The following is a 15,400-nucleotide window of genomic DNA, read 5'->3' as shown; positions in this document are numbered from 1 at the left end:
GGCTGTACCATAGCACAGCTGAAGCAATTGAAGAACATTGTGATTGTCTCTAGACTTTTGCTAATATAAAAAATGCTGCGTTGACTATCATTATGTATATGTACTTTTCTATTTTTCCTACATATATTTGGGTTATTTCCTAGAAGTGGTGTTTCTGCGTCAAATGATACATTTAGTAATATCACTAGGTCTCTTTTCTACCAGTGATGAGGAGTGCACCTGTGCCTGCTGCCTCTCCCACAGAGTTGCCATCAAAGACCTAGATTTTTGCCAATCTGATAAGCAAGCAGTGGTATCAGAGTGTACTTTTAATTTGCATTTTTCTTGCTATAAATGACGAACATTTTTTCATAAGTGCAAAGGTCATGAACCCCATTTCCTATGAACTCATGTCTTCTGCTCCCTTTTCCATAGGACTGTCTGGCAGGTTCCTCATCTCAGTTTTGGATGTTCTTTATGTATCAGTGATATTAATCCTTTGTGATCGAAAATGCAAATACTTTTCCCATTTGGTTATTTGTCTCCTTTACTTTGCTAATGGTGCTTCTATTTTGATTTTTCTTATTTTATCTATTGCTTTTGGATTTCAAGTCATAGTTGGAAATGTTTTCCCGATTCACAGGTTCTTGAGGAATTGACCTGTACATTCTTGTAGAATTTGCATGGTTTCATCTCACCCTTTACACTTAAGCCTCTGATTCATTTGAGATTTATTCCTGTGTGTGGTGAGATGGACCCAAGGTATCCTTTTTCTTTATGACTGTCCAGTTGTCCAAACGCTGCTTATTCAAAGCTCACCTTCCTCCTGCTGAGGTGAGAGGGGAAGGCAGAGACTCCATGCAGGTGTGTGTACGTTCACCCGGAAAGTAACTGCTGAATGCGTGGTGTGTGCTCTGCAGAGCTGACTGACCGCCCCCATCTTCGGGCCCGCTGCCCTTTTGTACCTTGACTGATGTGCTTCCCAGGAAGGTACCCTCTCCTCAGCCTCCCTTGTGTTATCACAGTGCCCAGCACAAGCTGGGACCCACTCCATCCACTCTTGCTGCAAATACAGACTGTGCACTCCTGTGTGGGCACCACACTAGGGTGGGGAGTCAGGCGTCAAGGGCCTGGGCTGGACTCCGTCCACGATAAAAGGGCACACTTTTGGCAGGTGGGTGGTAGATACATCAAATTGGCCCAGGCTGCTCAGCGACGACCTGGAAGTGTCGCATGAGTTATGGGTCTCCTGGCGGGACGGAGAGTCACCGCTGAGCTCAACCTTCAGTCCCTGCCTCGGGGCTGTGTGCAATATCCTGAAAAAAGCCAGTCTTTTCTGTTGGCTGCCCTCCACCCTCCCCCAAGCCTGAGATGTGCTGAGACCCAAATGCCAGTAGCGGGCGGGAGGCAGTGCAGAGACCTGTGAAAATCTTCCGATGTGACCAACCCACTCCCACCCAGGGGAATCCACGGGGCGCAGCGGCAGCGCGTTTCCGACGGTGGGGAGGACAAGGCGCCCATTCTCCAAGTCCCTAGGGTGGCGCAAGCGCCTCTCCCTTTACCTGCCCAGGCAGCCCCGCCCACTATGCCCGGCAGTCAAACCAGGTCCAGACCCCGGCTGTGCCGCCCCCACCCCCCAGCAGCCCTGCTGGCTCCCCACCCGCACAGCTCCCAATGGGGGGTACCTGACAGTGGTGGTCCCATCTCACCTTCCCGGTCCAAGGGCCCTAGTGGAAAGCGACCCGAGCGTATTCCTCGCCCGTAGCTCGCGCGCCTGGGCACCCGGGGGCGCTCACAGTGATCGCGGGGCCAGCACACCCTCACCCAGGACATCCCTTTCCTCCCACCACCCCCAACTCTGGAGTGGCTCAGAGGAAGGGAAAGTAGATGCCCGCACCCTACCCTGCCCCTCCTGCCCGGGCTGTGCAGTTCTCTGTCGTGGTATCGGCCGGGCCTTACCCCTTCCTCCCCGGCGCAGCTGGGGTCCTCCTCCGGGCCAGGCAGAGCAGGCGGGCATCAGAAGTGGGGGCCAAGCAGGTGGGTGAGGGCAGGGCAGGGGCAAGCAGGGGAGACGCAGACGGGGCGGGGCTAAGCAGGTGGGTGCGGGCGGGGCCAAGCAGGTGGGCGGAGAGGGGGCGGGGCCAAGCGCGGGGTGGGGGTAGATGCAGACTGGGGCGGGGCCAAACAGGCGGGCGGGAAGGGTCCGAACTAAGCTGGGTAAATGCACACAGGGACGGGGCCAAACAGGTGGGCGAGGAGGGGGCGGGGCCAAGCGGGGTAGAAGACACAAGCGGGGCTAAGCAGGTGGGCTCGGGCGGGGGCGGGGGCGCGGGCGGAGGCGCAGGCGGGGGCGGGGGCGTGGACAGGCCAAGCCAGGGGGTGAGGCGGAGGCAGGGCCAAGCCGGTCCGTGAGGGAGAGGGCGGGCCAAGCCGGTGGGCGCGGGCAGGGACGCCCTTGCGCGCCGGACAGGCGGGGGCGGGGCGTGCAGGCAGGGGCGGGGCACGCCGTCCCATGGGACCGGCCCTCGTCCACTGCCCCCTCCGGCCCCGCCCCGAGCGCCCGGGCTGGGCCGGCAGCGGCCCCCCGCGGCGGGGCTGGCAGCAGTGGCTGCCCGCACTGTGCCCGGGCGCTCGCCTTCGCTGCAGCTCCCGGTGCCGCCGCCCGGGCCGGCGCCCCGCGGGCCCTCCTCGTTATGGCCGCGGCCTCCTCCCCGCCCAGGGCCGAGAGGAAGCGCTGGGGTTGGGGCCGCCTGCCAGGCGCCCGGCGGGGCAGCGCGGGCCTGGCCAAGAAGTGCCCCTTCTCGCTGGAGCTGGCGGAGGGCGGCCCCGCGGGCGGCGCGCTCTACGCGCCCATCGCGCCCGGCGCCCCAGGTCCCGCGCCCCCTGCGTCCCTGGCCGCGCCCGCCGCGCCCCCAGTTGCCTCCGACCTTGGCCCGCGGCCGCCGGTGAGCCTAGACCCGCGCGTCTCCATCTACAGCACGCGCCGCCCGCTGTTGGCGCGCACCCACGTCCAGGGCCGCGTCTACAACTTCCTCGAGCGTCCCACCGGCTGGAAATGCTTCGTCTACCACTTCGCCGTGTGAGTATCGCCACCGGCGACGGCCGGTACGAAGGTGCTTCCTGAGAGCTGGTGTGGGGGAGCTCTGTCCCAGCGCCACCTGCCCCGTCGGAGCTGCGACCCCGGAGCAGAGGAGGGAAGGAAGTGGGGAAACGCAGAAACACAAACTCTGCACTCTCCCTTGAAGTTCAGAGGCGCTGCTGTGTCTGGGGGTGCGCATCTTCTCGCAGGCCCGGCGTGGGGAGGGAGCCGGCTGGGAAGGGGACCACCTGGAGCCCAGAATTTGGCTCCACACCTCCGGGAGGGTAGTCCAGGTGTGAGTCCTTCTGGGAAGAGAAGCGTGCTGGGGAGCGCACCCTTGGGTGCAGTAAGATAACTCCTCAAGGTCGGCGAGACTCGAGGCTCAGGAGCCCCCAAGAGAGAAGGCCCCTGAAGTCTGGTGCCGCATCTCAGACCCCCTGAGGCCCAGGTGGACTCTGGGGCAGGGGGCTGTCCAGGATAGGAAGGTGACCGTGGCGGTGCTCCCTGAGGGCTCAGCATGCCACGGGGCGTCCCCACAGGCCCCACATTAACTGAACCAAGCTCATGAAAACCTGGCTTGATGCAGAGTGGAGAAGCACGTTTGCAGCTCTCACTAAGAGGCAGCTGTGCTCCCGGAGAAAGCAGCGCTGGTAGCAGAGGCACCTGGCCCCCCCCCCCCCGCCACCGGTTACCAGGTGGTTCCAATTCCCGGTACCGAGTGCCTGGGCAGGGCTGGGCACTGGATTTCTCAGGGACGGGCCTGGGAAGTCACCTCCGGGAAGGTCCAGGCTGCTCTCCTACATGCCTGCCTGGGGCCTTCCCCCGCTGCCCCAGTGGCCCTACTTCCTGGCTGCCCAGCCAGCGGCCTTTTGGTGTGGTGCCAGCCTCTGGCCTGGGAGCCTCTACCCAGCCATCCCATGGCTGATGGCCGTGGGGCTCACCTGAGGGCTGAAGGGTGGTCTCCCTGAGCGTCCTCAGGTGGAAGCATCTCCTCTGCCTCGGGCAGGCTCAGTAGAGAACTGGCTGGAGGGCATCCAGAGGCCTGTCCATGCCTGCTGGCAGCTGCCACCAGGGCCTCAGGGCGGGTGACAGCAGGAGCCAGGCCACAACTGGCTTCAAGCATCGTCTCAGGTGAGGGGGTAGGGTAGGGGTCGCAGGGCTACTGCCTTCCTTGCTGGAAGGTGGCCTTCCATGTCGGGAAGGGGAAGTCTCACCCACCTTTGTCCTCAAAGATGTGGTTGGGGTGTGGCCTTGGAGACTTTTCCCCACCCCAGCTCCCAAGCCCCTGTCTCCTGACATGTTGGCGGGTGCCTGAGCCACAGCCGTTGCTGGTCTGTGAGAGGAGCTGGCTCTGCTCGTGGCTGCAGCAACGGGGGCTTGGCTTGGGGTTTGGGAGATATTTGTGTGCAGTGACCCCAGGGGAACCCACCCAAGTCCAATGCCACTGTGCAAATGTCCAGCAGATGCCAGGTTCACAGGTGCTGTGTGCTGGTGGCCACGTGCCTCCCGGACCCCAGACTCTCTGAGATGTCCAGGGGTGGGAAGACCCCCTCAGCCAGAGGCCAAGGCAAAGTACCCGCAGACCCCCTCGATTCTCGCTTGTGTTCAGGTTTGTGGACACGTGCCTCCGGGCTCACTGCAGCCACCCATGTGGAGGAAGAAGAGGAAGAGGGCTCGCTGCGCCCCAGAGGAAGTCTCTGCTTGCACTTGTGTTTTCTTCCTGATTTGGATTGTTTAGGTCTCGGAAGTTTGCTCAGCAGAGTCTACCTTCGCCCAGCCTCCGCAGAGCTGGCAAGGCAGGGGTGGCTTCTGGGGACAGGGGCAGGATGGCTTCTGTGAGGGGGTGGCCAGGAAAGGGATGCTTCTGTGAAGTGGCCAGACCTGGGGCTGGTCCTTTCCAGCTCTGGGCCCTGTCCCTGTAAGATGTGTGCCTGGCCCTGGGAAGTTGTCATGAACAGCCCCCGACCCAGGTACCTCCACGTGGGGTGGGACTGGAGGTGGACCCTGACTGGGCAGGACATGTGCCTTGGTGGGGGCCTGGGAGATGCGCTCCCACCCTCAGTGCCCTAGGAGGTTGGCAGGACCAGTCTCTCGAGGGGAGACCTGGTCATAGAGCCAGGATGGCAGAGTAGCTGGAGGCCACCTGCAGCCTCACCAAATCAGGTCTACCCTGTGCCAGTCCAGCCCTTGTGTTGCTGTAAGAAGTCTTGGCAATGGTGGCAGAGACAGGGCCCTGTCCTTAGGTGGATTGTGAAATGAGAAATATTGTGGTTTCTGGCCTGAAGACAAGCCTGGCCTTGAAGAGCCAGGGCCCAGGCGTGTGTGCAGGGGGGTTGAGGCAGGAGCCAGTGTTCCGCTGACCCTACAGGGCTAGGGCGAACTCTCCTGTGTGTGGCTGGGGAAGCCAGCCAGGATATCCTGTCCCCTCCTCGGGGAACCCCCCCACCCCAGGAGAGCAGCTCTTCCTGTGTTCCTTCTTGCCTCCCTGGGCTGGCTGGGGTGGACACGGCACCTGGGCCACAACCCTTGCCCGCTTAGGCTTCCTGCCCCCAACACCCCCAGTTATCTGTGGTTGCTTGCGCCCCCAGTGGGGGCAGCTCCCATCTTCGCTGTATGGGGTCCATACAGCCCTGCTGCACCCAGAGGTCCTAGCTCCCTTGCTGTGAGCCTTGGCCAGGGGTGTGGACATCCAGCTGGCATCTACTCTGGTTGCTGAGATGCATGGAGATCCTGGTTGTGGCCAAGGAGAGGGATTTGAGGGGGGACCTGTAGTGCATGGAGACTGCCCCTGTAGGCTCTCAAACCTAGGTCTGGCTCAGCAGCCCCTGTTCCCTGCTCCTACAGCCTTGGCTTTCCCTGTTTCCCAAGAACTTTCCAGGGGTGTTGGCAGAACCGTCACAGATGCATGTTAACCAACAATGGAGCCAGAAGCAGGTCCCGGAGGTGGATTGGGCTGATCTGGTTGCCTCCCCAAAAGACAAGGCCACACAGAGCCAGCTCTCAGGGTGCAGCACCCAACTTTGTGAACTCCAGTGCCCTCCTATCTCCAGGCTTTGGCATTGGAGTCCAAAGCAGCTGCTGGGCAGTTGTTCTGCAGCTGGGCAGGGAGGCCAGAGGCCAAGGCAGGTGGTGGGGCTGGGCAGAGAGGAGGACGGGGCTCTCTGGGCCATCAGGTCTCTTTCTCTCCATCTTCTTTAAGATCCCTCCACCCACTCCTCAGCCCTAGATTCCCAGGAAAACTGGGAATTCCTTTTGGGGCTTTTCCCAGTGCCGCCTTCTGTGGGGCATGAGCCCTTGGTCTCATCCCCTGGCTGTCTGGGGTCCCCCCACCTCCATTGCAGACCCAGCCCAGTGTTTCTAGATCCACTCTTGCCAACATGTTGAGTGTCTAACTGTGGCTTCATACTAGTTGGGGGGAACACAGGCATCCCTTACCCCTGGCCGTCAGCTGGGGAGGGGGTAGTCTAGGTGGCAAAAGAGTCTGGAGCCTGGGAGAAAGGGCCTCCCCAGCCTGTGTGGGGACAGGGGGTCAGGAGGGTGGTAGGGACTTGGGTCCTTGCAGGTGGCCTGGGCAGTGCCTGGTGGGTATGGATCAGGTGGCAGGGCTTTGTGTCTGGGCGTGGCCCCGTGGCTGGGCTGCCTTGGCCAGGGTCTTGGGCCTTTTGAGTCTGCGTCTCGTTCTCTGCGGCAGGCTCCTGGTGCTGGCACCTTCCGCGCAGGGTGCCTTGGTTGGAGGGAACATTCACCTGTGCCTGGCACTGAAGCCACAGCTCCCTGTGGGCATGGTGCTTGCAGCTTGAGCCTACAACCCTGGGGTGCTGGAGGCAGGAGGGTCCCTTTTCGCTTGGCAGTTTCGAGGTACTGGAACCTTTGCACATAATGTGCGGGCTGTGTTGTGTCGCAGGGCTGGGTCTGAGGGAGGAGCTTTGCGGGGACACTCCTGGGTGCCGATGGGACGAACTTCCACTGGGCGTGAGGGCCTGGGATGCAGTTGGGCCGGCCAGTATGAGGTCAGGTGGTTGGAGCCAGGGAGCTGGCTTGTCAGCTGCTGCTATGAGTTCTGCCACGTGCTGTCCTGGCATGTGGCACGTCTTGCAGAGGACAGGAAGGGTGAACAGCTCCAAACCCACCCTATGTGTGCTCCAGAGCTGGAAACAGGCTGTGCGGAGCTGAGTGCCTTTGGGGGCAGCTGAGGTGGGCAGGAGCACCGTGCCCACCGAGGGTGTCAGAGTGACAGGGGTTGGCAGGCAACTCCACCCAGGTGGCTGATGCCCCCGTTTTTAAAGGCGTTGGGTGCTGAGAATTCCCCTCCTGCTGCCAGGCTGGTTTCAAGTCTGCTCCATCTGCGCTCGACGTCCTTGCCAGTGTGATCCAGAGCTGCCCAGACGAGCAAGTGTCCTTGAGTCCCAGGGATGCTGTTAACAGGGCAGTGGGTCCAGGGAGCTGGTCCTGACACAGGGGTCCTGATGCAGTGGGTCCAGGGAGCTCATGCCTTCCAGTGATGGGAATGCCGCCGGTCCCTGTAGCCAAGGTGCAGATGCACGCGTCCTGGTCCAGAGCCCCTGCTCGGCCCTGGGCAGGGCCACCAGTTCCCTGCATTTCACCCGCCTTGTCTCAGAGGTGGATGAGCCCTCCCTAGTCCTGACATTCCAAACTGGCTTTTGGCCCCTGCGATATCTCGCTGCGATTCAAGACTCTGTCCACAGGCAAGAACAACAAGGCTGGGACAATCTCATCTCAGGCACCTGTGGGAGGAGACAGCTCCCAAGGGCGGTGATGCCAGGAGAACATTCCAGGCCCAGGAGGAGCTGAGAGAGAGCAAATGCCCAAGGCAAGATGCCTGGGTGTGGCCAGTGCCGGGATAGCATGGTGTCGGCCTGGGGAGATGCTGCAGAGAAGCTTCCAAAAGCCCAACATCTGCTGCTGGAGGGGAGAATGATGCAATGAATATCACCATCCTGGGCCACTTTGACCCAGACCCCAAGGATTCGGTTACAGAGGGGAGGGCGGCAGGGTCTGGCTTCACTCTCGGGAGGTGCCTTGGGGCTGGCCAGTATAGGATTGCTGTCACCATGGGTCACTCCAGCCCCTGGACGCTCCTAAACCATGCTCTGCTTGCATCTGGGGTCCCTGTGGGCACGTCGGTGAGACCGTTCTGGCCTCCACACCCCTTCCTGGTGGGTAGCTGTCTCTCTCCAGCAGCTCCTCCGAGCACAATGAGAAACCCCAGACCTCATGGATGCAAAATTATCGTGGTTGACAAAGGGGGGCGGCTGGTGTCTCTGGTACGGGCTGGGTGACCACAGGGATGGCCGCGTGACCCTAGTCCAGGGGGCCGTTTTTACACGAGGCATCTGACCATGTGATGGGATGTGGCTGCCCGGCCCAGCCCTCTTCTGGGAGCCCCACGTGGGTGGGTGCTGGCTGGGGAGGGGCTTCTCTCTGGGGAGCAGGCCCCGGCTGGAGGTGGGGAAGATCCATGATGGGACCCAGGTGTCTTCCCACTTCTCGACCATCTCCTGGGAAGTTCTAATGTTTGGTTCAGGGTGTAGGGTCCATCTGAGCAGGCATGGTGCTTCCAGAAGGATCCAGGTTAAGGGTGGTGTGTCCAAGGAGGTGCCTGAGCCCTTCCGCAGAAACACCGTTCCCCATAGAGCAGCAGTCCCCAACCTTTTTAGTACCAGAGACCTGTTTTACGGAAGAAAGATTTTTCCACTGGGGCGGTGGTGATCTTGGGATGAAACTCTTCCATCTCAGATCATCAGGTATTAGACTCTCATAAGAAGCGTGCAACCTAGATCCCTTGTATGCGCAGTTCACAATAGGATTTGTGCTCCTGCGAGAATCTAATGCCACCGCTGATCCAACAGGAGGTAGAGCTCAGGTTGTCATTTGCATTCACCTGACGCTCACTCACTGCTGTGCGGCCTGTTCCCTAACAGGCCACGGACCCGGGGTTGGGGAACCCTGTCTTAGAGGATTGAGGCTCAGGGCCATGGGATCGGCACTGTCGTTGCCCTTGGGGGGCTCTGAGCACCGGAAGGACCCGGCCGTGGTCCCAGGCACTGTGTGGGATGGACCAGCAGAAAGGCTCCCAGGAGGGTCGTGGCTTCCTCGTTGGCACGGGACTCTCAGGATGAGCTGCCTGGAGTCTGTTGGCATCTGCCTGTCCGCCTCCGGCAGGATCTTCTCCTGATTGAAGAGCTGGGCTGGGGAGCTGACCCCAGGACAGGCCCCTGCCCACTCTGGGACCTGGGGCCTGGGCTCTGCTCCCCATTTCGCTCATCCACTCACAGATGGGGACATTTGGATCGCCTTACAGATGAGACAACTAGGCCTGGCCACTTTGCTCATGCCACACCCAGAAAGCCCTCAGGACGCCCAGAAGCCCTCAGGATGCTGTGGTCTCCAGTGAGGTGATACACTATTCCTGGCCTCAGGCCCAGTTTGTATCCACGGGCACCCCCACTCCCACCTAGCACTTGCCACCAGGAAGCACCTTGAGGACTGTCCCCTTTGAGAGATGGCTCTCAAAGCCTTGCTCTGTGCCTGCGTCCCGGCAGCGGGTGAGCTACGGCCACCCTCACCCAGAGGGTGCAGGTTCCCTGGGGGCGGGGCCTCTTGGCTTCCTCTCCATATCTGCTAAGGTGCACGCCTTTCTATGCTGCCTTCCCAAATCACACTCTGGGGTGCACTGAAAGAGTGCTCTGAGTAGCTTTCCCCAGCTCCTGGCTGAACTTGCTCCAGGCAGAGACTTGAAGAGATGCAGAAAGCAGGAACCACAGGCAGAGCAGCTGGACAGGGACCCCCACCCCTGCACTCCCTTCAGCCCTGGAACGCTCCTCTGCCTGGAGACAGCCCAGCTGTACTGGGACCCCTCACCCCACCCTGGGGCCAGGGGCTGTCTCCTCGACTTCCACACAGAGCAGCCCGGGCAGCTCAGAGGAGGGAGCAGAAGGAGCTCTGACTGAGAAGGGTAGACCCCTCCCAGAGGCATCCCCACCCTGCCCCAAAGAGGGGAGCAGCTGGAGATGGGGGGCGGGAACCTCCTCTGGCTATATCTGAGCAGCCCCAGGAACCATGCGCTTCAAGCATTTGATCTTGGCGGGCCCTGGGCTTGGCATTCTATTCCATGACGTCTCCAGCTGTTCTCTTGTGAAGAGTCACGTCTGTGCTCTTGGCTAGGATGGCTCCAATATTATAAAACATACAGCTTTGCTAATTAAAACAGCATGACACTGCCTTATAGGCAGGCAGATCACCAATGGAACAGCTTTTTAAAAACCGCATGTAACTCCATTGTATATGAAGTTTCATAAAAGAGGCAGCGTCTCCATCCAGTGGGGAACAGATGGGTGGCTTCATGCGTGCTGTGGGGTGGGTGGGTGGCCACGTGCAAAGTGATCAGACTGCACCCACTTGTCACGTCACACACCAGGATAGACTCCCAGTGGGTCAGAAAACCACTTGGGTACCAAAAGAAAGCACCTGGAATTCTTTAACTTGGGAGTAAAGAAACTTTTCTATGACTTGAAAGCTAGACACGTGGAGGAGGAGATTTATGTGTTTGACCACATAAGAAAGAAGCAACCTTGGCTGGGCACGGTGGCTCATGCCTGTAATCCCAGCACTTTGGGAGGCCAAGGTGGGTGGATCAACTTAGGTTGGGAGTTCGAGACCCACCTGACCAACGTGGTGAAACCCCATCTCTACTAAAAATACAGAATTAGCTGGGCGTGGTGGCGCATGCCTGTAATCCCAGCTACTTGGGAGGCTGAGGCAGGAGAATCGCTTGAACCTGGGAGGTGGAGGTTGCAGTGAGCTGAGATCGCGCCGTTGCACTCCAGACTGGGCAATAAGAGTGAAACTCCATCTCAGAAAAAAAAAAAAAAAAAGCAAACTTAACGGGAAACAGCCAATGCCAGGCTGGGGGAAGATGTGATGTTTCACGAAAGGTTAATCTTTTTACTATAGAAGGAGTTTCTGAAAACAGAAGAAAGCCCACAGCCAGCAGGAGATGTGAACACAACTCACAGGACAGTGACCCACAGGGGGCCCTTGAACATGTGGCAAGGTGCCACCTTCACTCCTGGCGAGAGGGGTGCCGAGGAAAATGTCACTGAGTTCCTGTCTGGCTGGCAGAAATCCTTTGGCATTTGCTGGTGGGCATGCAAGAGGGTAGACTGTGAGGAGGGGATTTGGCAACATCTAGCAAAACCATCTGCACTGACCTGTGACCCAGCAACCCCCTCCCCGGAACCTACCTGAAGGCACTGGCAAAGGCAGGAAAAGCTGCGTGTGCAGGGCTGCTTGTGAAAGTACCGCTTGGAAAACTGCAAATGCCCATTGTAGGAGACTGGTTGAATCAGAGATTTGTGGAATATTATGCAGCTGTAAAAAAGGAATGCATAGATCTCTTATTATGGAGTGATTATCAGGACTTATTTAATAATTTTTTTAGACAGGGTCTTGCTGTGTTGGCCAGGGTGGCCTTGAACTCTTGGCCTCAAGCAGTCCTTGCACCTCAACCTCCCAAAGTGCTGAGATTACAGGTATGAGCCACCACACCCGGTGTATCAGGATACTTTTTAAGTGAAAAAGCACAGTGAATAAAAATATAGCAGAAGATGAAAATTTATCTTCATCTGATAAAGGGGAGGATGCAAGTCTGGATGTATATTAAAAACAAAAGCAATGGAAGCCTCCAAATCTTAAAAGTTTACCTCAAAAGGGGTGGGGGAGGTGGCATATGGAATCAAGATGTCTCTGAATGTACCTTGTTTTATAGATTTCACTTTGGAGCCATGTAAATAAATAGCTTGCATAATTTTTAAAAAGCTGTTCGTAATTGCTTGGTGAAAAATCCCTAAATAAATCTTAACCAGAAAAAGCAGTCCCTCAAAATTGAAATGAAACAAATGAGCCTAAAAATGTGTGCTGAATTAGTGGCTTAATCACCCAGAAGGACTGATTTCAGGTGACGTATTTCTAGCGGGTTACTGCTGAAGACAAATAGAGCTGCATGCTGTGACCACATAATTGTTGTGATACTATTTGATATATTATTCTAAGAATGCTGCATGGGAATTGCAGGTTAAGGTAAGTAATTGTGTTGGTATCACCAAGAATGGAGGTTGTACAAAATATGATTCACATATAAACAGAATTAAAAACAAAAACCGTATAATCATCTCAATAGATGTAGAAAAACACTTTTGATAAAATTCATCATCCCTTCGTTTAAAAACACTCAACAAAAATAGGCATCAAAGGAACGTATCTCAAAATAAGAGCCATTTATGACAAACCCATGGTAAATGTGGTACTGAATGGGTAAAAGCGAGACACATTCCCCTTAAGAACAAGACGAGGATGCCCATTATCACCACTCCTATTCAAAATAATACTGGAGGTCCTAGCCAGAAAAATCAGGCAAGAGAAAGAAATAAAAGGGGATCCAAACAGGAAAAGAAGAACTCAAACCATCTCCCTTCACTGATGATGATAAGATTCTATACCTAGAAAACCCTAAAGAGTCTGCCAAAAGCCTCCTGGAACTGTAAGTGAAGTCTCAGGATACAAAATCCATGTACAAAAATCAGCAGCATTTTTTTTTTTTTTTTTTTTTGAGACGGAGTCTCGCTCTGTCACCCAGGCTGGAGTGCAGTGATGAGATCTTGGCTCACTGCAAGCTCTGCCTCCCGGGTTCACACCGTTCTCCTGCCTCAGCCTCCCGAGTAGCTGGGACAACAAGCGTCCGCCACCACACCCAGCTAATTTTTTGTATTTTTTAGTAGACACGGGGTTTCACCATGTTAGCCAGGATGGTCTATGATCTCCTGACCTCGTGATCTGCCCACCTTGGCCTCCCAAAGCACTGGGATTACAGGCGTGAGCCACCGTGCCCGGCCAATCAGCAGCATTCTTATACACCAATGATGTTCAAACTCAGAGCCAAATCAAGAATGCAATTCCATTTATAATAGACACAAAAAGAATAAAATACCCAGGAATACATCTAACCAAGGAGTTGAAAGATCTCTACACAAGAGTTACAAAACACTGCTGAAAGAAATCATAGATGACAGAAATGGAAAAAAACATTCCATGCTGATGGGTTGGAAGAATCAATATTGTTAAAATGGCCATATGGCCCAAAGCAATCTACAGATTCGATGCTATTCCTATCAAACTACCAATGTCACTTTTCATAGAATTAGAAAAAACTATTCTAACATTCATGTAGAACCAAAAAAGAGCCCAAATAGCAAAAAAGAAACTAAGCCAGAGGCATCACATTACCTGACTTCAAACTATACTTCAAGGCTACAGTAACCAAAACAGCATGTTATTGGTACAAAAACAGACACACAGACCAATGGAACAGAATAGAGAACTCAGAAATAAAGCCACACACCTGCAGCCATCTGATCTTCAATAAAATCAACGAAAATATGCCATGGGGAAAAGGCTTCATATTCAATAAATGCTGCAGGGATAATTGGCTCCCCATATGCAGAGGAATGAAGTTGGACTCCTATCTATCACCATATACAAAAATTAAAGACAGATTAGATGTGGCCAGGCACGGTGGCTCATGCCTGTAATCCTAGCACTTTGGGAGGCCAAGGTGGGTGGATCACGGGGTCAGGAGTTTGAGACCAGCTTGGCCAAGATGGTGAAACCCCGTCTCTACTAAAAATACAAAAATTAGCTGGGTGTGGTGGTATGCACCTGTAGTCCCAGCTACTCGGGAGGCTGAGGCAGGAGATCGCACCACTGCACTCCAGCCTGTGTGACAAGAGCGAAACTCTATCTCAAAAACAAAAAATTTTTTAAAAAAGATTAGATGTAAACATTAGACTACAAACTGAAAAAATCCTGGAAGAAAATACCCTTCTCAGTATTGGCCTTGGCAAATATATAGCTAAGTCCTCAAAAGCAATTGCAACAAAACTAAAAATTCACAAGTGGGACCTAATTAAAGAGCTTCTGCACAGCAAGAGAGACTGCCAAGGGAATAAACAGATAACCTACAGAATGGGAGAAAATACTAGCAAACTTTGAACTGACAAAGGCCTAATATCCAGAGTCTACAAAGTATTAACAAATCAACAAGCAAAAAAACAACCCCATTAAAAAGTCGGCAAAAGATATGGTAGTCACTTCTTAAAAAGAAGACATACAAGCAGTCAAACACATGAAAAAATGCTCATCACTGATCATCAGAGAAATGCAAATCAAAGTCACAATGAGATACCATCTCATGCCAGTCAGAATGGCTTTTGTTTAAAAAGTCTCAAAACAACAGATGCTGGAGAGGCAGCAGAGAAAGGGGAACACTTACACCCTGTTGATGCGAATGTAAATGAGTCCAGCCACCGTGGAAGGCAGTTTGGAGATTTCCCAAAGAACCAAGAGTTGAACTACCATTCGATCCAGCAGTCCCATGTGCTGAGTGTATACCCAAAGAAAAATTAGTCGTTCTACCAAAAAGACATATGCACTTATACAGTCATGGCAGAAAGACATAGAATCAACCCTGGTGCCTGTTAATGGTAGATCGAATAAAGAAAATGTGGTATATATACACCATGGAATACTATGCAGACATGAAAATCATGTCCTTTGCAGCAACATGGGTGCAGCTGGAGGTCGTTATCCTAAGTGAATTAATGCAGAAACTGAAAACCAAATATTGCGTGGTCTCACTGATTATAAGTGAGGGCTAAACATCAAATACATATGGACATAAAGATGAGAACAAGAGACACTGGGGAATACAAGAGTGGGGAGGGAGGAAGGGGAGCAAGGGCTGAAAAGTTACCTGTGGGTGCTGTGCTCACTACATGGGAGACCAGATCGTTTGTACTCCAAACCTCAGCATCATGCAATATACCTTTGTAACAAACCTGCGCTGTACCTCCTGAACCTATTTAAAAAGTTGAAAAAAATGGAAACTTTTGGCATGGGAGAAAAAAAAAAAACAGATGTAAGTTAGAAGAGGTTAAGCAAAAATCCTCCATCCCTGCATTTGAATGAGGACTATCAGTATGCATCCATAATGACATTTACTTAAATATTTCTGTTTACTGGAAATGCCCAGGATCAAGGACCACTCAGTAGCTAAGAGCATCTCTAGACCCCAGACTGTGGCCTCTAGGTACCATTTCCCCCTGAAAGAAACCAGGGCCCCTGGCGGATTCCAGGTCTGTGGCGGGAGATATGCAAGCTAAGCCTGGAGTATTCATCACAGCAGAAGGCAGGGAAGTTATCAAAGGCCCCCTAGGGCCATGTCAGTGGAACTTGAAGGTGTCCTTGCCTTCCCCCTTCTCCCCAAGC

The 15,400-nt window shown here is 54.9% G+C and overlaps 1 protein-coding gene across 4 annotated transcripts in view; it reads left to right on the top strand.

Annotated features, from left to right (window-relative positions):
• The first annotated feature begins 2,556 nt into the window (after positions 1-2,556).
• Positions 2,557-15,400, top strand: part of KCNQ1 (potassium voltage-gated channel subfamily Q member 1) — a 404,394-nt gene continuing 391,550 nt past the window's right edge. For 2 of the 4 annotated variants that reach the window (XM_055271769.2, XM_055271764.2), the window contains exon 1: positions 2,557-3,058. In XM_055271769.2, the coding sequence (XP_055127744.2) occupies positions 2,673-3,058 (386 nt within the window). In that variant the 5' untranslated portion in view covers positions 2,557-2,672. The remainder of the gene's footprint in view (positions 3,059-15,400) is intronic. The other 2 variants (XM_055271779.2, XM_063635939.1) reach the window with 2 other exon arrangements.

The sequence above is a fragment of the Symphalangus syndactylus genome, chromosome 1, assembly GCF_028878055.3.
Source record: "Symphalangus syndactylus isolate Jambi chromosome 1, NHGRI_mSymSyn1-v2.1_pri, whole genome shotgun sequence".
Lineage (NCBI taxonomy): Eukaryota > Metazoa > Chordata > Mammalia > Primates > Hylobatidae > Symphalangus > Symphalangus syndactylus.
Note: the sequence above shows the minus strand (reverse complement) of the source record. Positions and strands in the feature narration are given on the sequence as shown.